The 3580-nt window shown below is 39.5% G+C and overlaps 1 protein-coding gene across 1 annotated transcript in view; it reads right to left on the bottom strand.

Moving 5' to 3' along the window:
• The window catches only part of LOC131018606 (chromatin structure-remodeling complex protein SYD-like), a 4101-nt gene extending 799 nt beyond the window's left edge, over nucleotides 1–3302 (bottom strand). The window contains exons 1-9 of the mRNA XM_057947319.1: nucleotides 3101–3302; nucleotides 2373–2482; nucleotides 2213–2274; nucleotides 1866–1984; nucleotides 1580–1726; nucleotides 972–1201; nucleotides 671–834; nucleotides 509–573; nucleotides 7–441 (exon numbers count right to left, since the gene is read on the bottom strand). Coding sequence (XP_057803302.1) covers nucleotides 7–441; nucleotides 509–573; nucleotides 671–834; nucleotides 972–1201; nucleotides 1580–1726; nucleotides 1866–1984; nucleotides 2213–2274; nucleotides 2373–2477 — 1327 coding nt within the window. The 5' untranslated portion in view covers nucleotides 2478–2482; nucleotides 3101–3302. The remainder of the gene's footprint in view (nucleotides 1–6; nucleotides 442–508; nucleotides 574–670; nucleotides 835–971; nucleotides 1202–1579; nucleotides 1727–1865; nucleotides 1985–2212; nucleotides 2275–2372; nucleotides 2483–3100) is intronic.
• Nucleotides 3303–3580: the final 278 nt, after the last annotated feature.

Genomic DNA, 3580 nt, shown 5'->3' with positions numbered 1-3580 from the left:
ATGGACCACTATCCTCAAGCATTGATTGTTCAAAAGGGGTTATAACTGCAGAGGATATGCATTTGCGCTGGCGGTGGTTCGCCAAATCATCCTCATGATCACAGCTATATGATTCCTTTATACTTGAATCATGTGTTTCTCTTTGTGCAGATGCATGTGATTCTATAGCATCCTCTCTTGTAACTTCAATATCTGGTTTCCCTCTTGACAGTGAACAATTCCTGTCCTGATCATTTTCAACTGGAACAGCAGGTTGACTAATTCTCTCATCTGGAAACTTCATAGAATCAGCTTCTTTTGTTGTGTTAGAATCCAAGAGAGGGGGGTTACACTTGCTGCTATCCGGCCTCTCAATTGACCTTGGGGCTTCTGGGACATTGCTTGCATCATGAACTAGTTGCTCCTTCCCTTTCTGGTCAAGGAGATCTCTACGGGTCCCATCTGCAAAACACATGTTATTCTTGATTTCAACAAAAAATATTTGAATATAACTAAGCATACTACATACCTTCTTTAGAATATATGTCTCCAAGAGCAATTTCAAGATGAAGTTTCTTCGGCATCAAACCATTTCTGCACATGTAAGAAACAGTGCTTAGAAAAGAAAGTGCAGAGTTCTGACAATGAAACACATGTCATAGTATCTCTATCTCTAGCAAGTATTCACAACCTAAAAGCCAAAAAGACAAGGCACTGCGCTCTCAGTTGTTTCAACTGTTGTTCCTTAAATGGAAGGCCTGCATTGGAAGCCTGAGGAGCTGGAGATTTCCCAGTATCCCTAGAACCAGCAGTTCTGGTCAAGTTTTGCTCTGCAAGACTGGCCTGAAAAGAACTCTGCCAAGACAAGGTCAAACAACTAAACACAGGGCAAACTTATACAGCCTGCAATGAATCTAAAGGCTGTAGTGCAAGAACGTTGTTTAATAAAGTAAAATATTGAACTATCTCTAACTTTTGCAGGGCAGCAGTACCATATTTGCATTTGTTACTAGACTAGATCCACCATGGTCCAATGTCTTTCCAGCTATTTTTCCAGCAGAATGATCACCAAAGGCTTCCACACTTCTGTCCTTGGACATCTTGGCAGCAAGACCCTGGCCATCGAATGAAGAGTTACCAAACTGCATCCGATTTGTTGAGTCTGCTGTTAAATAAGAACCCGGAGCACCCGGTGGAACCCCATGAACCTTGACACCAACACCTAAAATTTGCTCCCAAGTTAGACTAAGATACTCATCATAGGGAAAGTAGTGCTACAAACTTGATAATCTACAAAAAAAAGCTCAAAAGGGCATAGAAACACCAAAATAAACACTTAAAAGGGCATGAAATAAAATTACTTCCAGAAGCTTGTACCGCATGATTGAGAACAATAATACAGACTCGCTCTGATAGGTAATCCCTTGAGCGGATAAGCAAACAGCACAAATCTTAGTCTTAAGGAAAACCTAACAACTTTTTTGACTACATGTTCACGTAATTTGAAATAATAAAACAACTTGTGCTAGATTTAACAGGGTATTTCAAAATCAACGTCATTAATCTAAAGTAAAGCCCAAAATTATAGATGAAGACTAACCACCTATATGAGCTGTAGAACCTTGATACATGTCTTGCCCACCACTTACTGGACCGCTAGGTGTCCTAGTTGATGCATATGTCTCCGGTGTTTCGATCTCATTTCCAGATTTAGAGTCTTTAGCAGTCCCAACCCGCTGAGAAGATCCTGGAGTACAGCAATAGTTAATTGGACAACCATTACAGCAATCGTAAACTTGGTTGCTCAATAGTTCACACCAACTTGTACTTTTGATGTCGTATAAGGCAGATGCCTTTTCAGTTGCGAAAAAACATAAGTATTTTACCAGCTAATTGCTGCGATGCAGCAGTATCTCCAACTTGAGTTCCAGCTGCCAGAGGCAGGCGTGACGACATTAAAGTTTCGATATCAAGATTGTGTTCTTTGATTACTGTTTCCATTGCCCTTCATAGATTGCAGACAAAAAGGAAAGTATGAAATACCTAGCAAATAGAAGATAGAAGATACCTACTGAAAGAAAACACAGAATATCATCAAAAGCGACAGAACATGAAATAATATGCTAGTGTAGATGTATTCTACTACAAACTAACAAAGCATCACAGACCAAATTATTACTTTCAAAAATAATGTTATCGAGAGATTGTTTTGAAAGTATATTGGGCATCTTACCTCGATATGACTTGATAAGGCATGGAATTTTCTTTCCCACTAGACCTCATGTGCTGCAAAATCTGTTTGACCGAACATATAACAGCCATATCAATCACATACATAGGCATAGAGGATCAAACAAAGCAACAACATGTGCTAACAGGGAAATCTGACACACCACATAAAGCTTTGTAGCCAATTTGGAAGGCTCGTCTTTAGACTCCTGGATGAGTTTATGCAGAAACTTGGCTGCTTCCAGCTCAACGTTCTGAGGATTAGCCATCTCACCTGATATCCCAATACACAATGTAAGCCCACCCACGAAACAGAAAAACATTGCAACACCAATGGTCTATTCTTATTGTCCATTAAAAAGCAATTAAAAGCTGCTCTTGTAATGAGAGTTGGTTTGCCAAGTTGGTTTTGACTGAAAATTCTTCCAAACCGAATGAACCAGAATTCTATATATACAAAACGACTTTATTGTACTAAGCTAACCGAACAAACCGATCAATTTGGGTTCAGTTAGTCGGTTATTTCTTTTTTCAAAAGAGAGTTCCAAATTTCCAGATTATACAAAATTGCAGTGTACATATGTGTGTATAATATTATCATTCCAGATTTCCAGAAGATGAGAAATTATATTTTCTTTTTCTCTTAAAGGTATTGATCTTATTGAAGATGAGAGTTTTCTATAAATTTCCCCATTCTCAAATCAAATCAAGAGTTCCGGGTTATCAGACAAGAAGGTAACTAGAAATGCATGCCTTAGAAGAGCTCAAGAATGAGACGCCAACTTTCGTGTCCTTACAAAAAGTTTGCACAAGCGAATTACTTTTTCAAGAGAAAATGTGATGAGGCAAGAAGAAGTGTTACTATAATTTAGAGAGAAGAAAAAGAACCTACAGCCGTGAACATCAATTTCCAGATGGTCTTGAAGCCCTGATAAATTTGACGGCCCCCTACACTAGGGCCAGAGTGACGGTTGGTGGGTGCAGAAGTCCGCCGATGCAGTGTCGGAGGAGATGATGGAGCGATGGAAGAGACGAGGGTTTCCAAATTGGGGGTTTCAAATTATCAGAATTGCGCTTGTTAATTAGGAACCGAGGGAGACTTACATGAGCGCTGCACAAATCATGCGGGCATATGGTGCGCGCGGATCTTGGTTGTCAGATCCGACCCGGATCCGGGTCCATCATAAATATTAAAAAAAATATACAACGAATTTACTACCTTATTTATGTAAGAGTGAATGAAACTTACACAAATTGAGCTCCTATCCGAGTTGGGTAGGTTGTGTATTGCTTCCAAGTTTTAGGTCTCCGGTTCGAAACCTTGTAGGGAGCGAAATTCTACTCTTTTATTTCTTGCTTTCTTTTTGGGAAA

This window comes from Salvia miltiorrhiza, chromosome 3 (genome assembly GCF_028751815.1).
Source record: "Salvia miltiorrhiza cultivar Shanhuang (shh) chromosome 3, IMPLAD_Smil_shh, whole genome shotgun sequence".
Lineage (NCBI taxonomy): Eukaryota > Viridiplantae > Streptophyta > Magnoliopsida > Lamiales > Lamiaceae > Salvia > Salvia miltiorrhiza.
The sequence above is the reverse complement of the archived record's forward strand: the minus strand, read 5'-3'. Positions and strand labels throughout refer to the sequence as shown.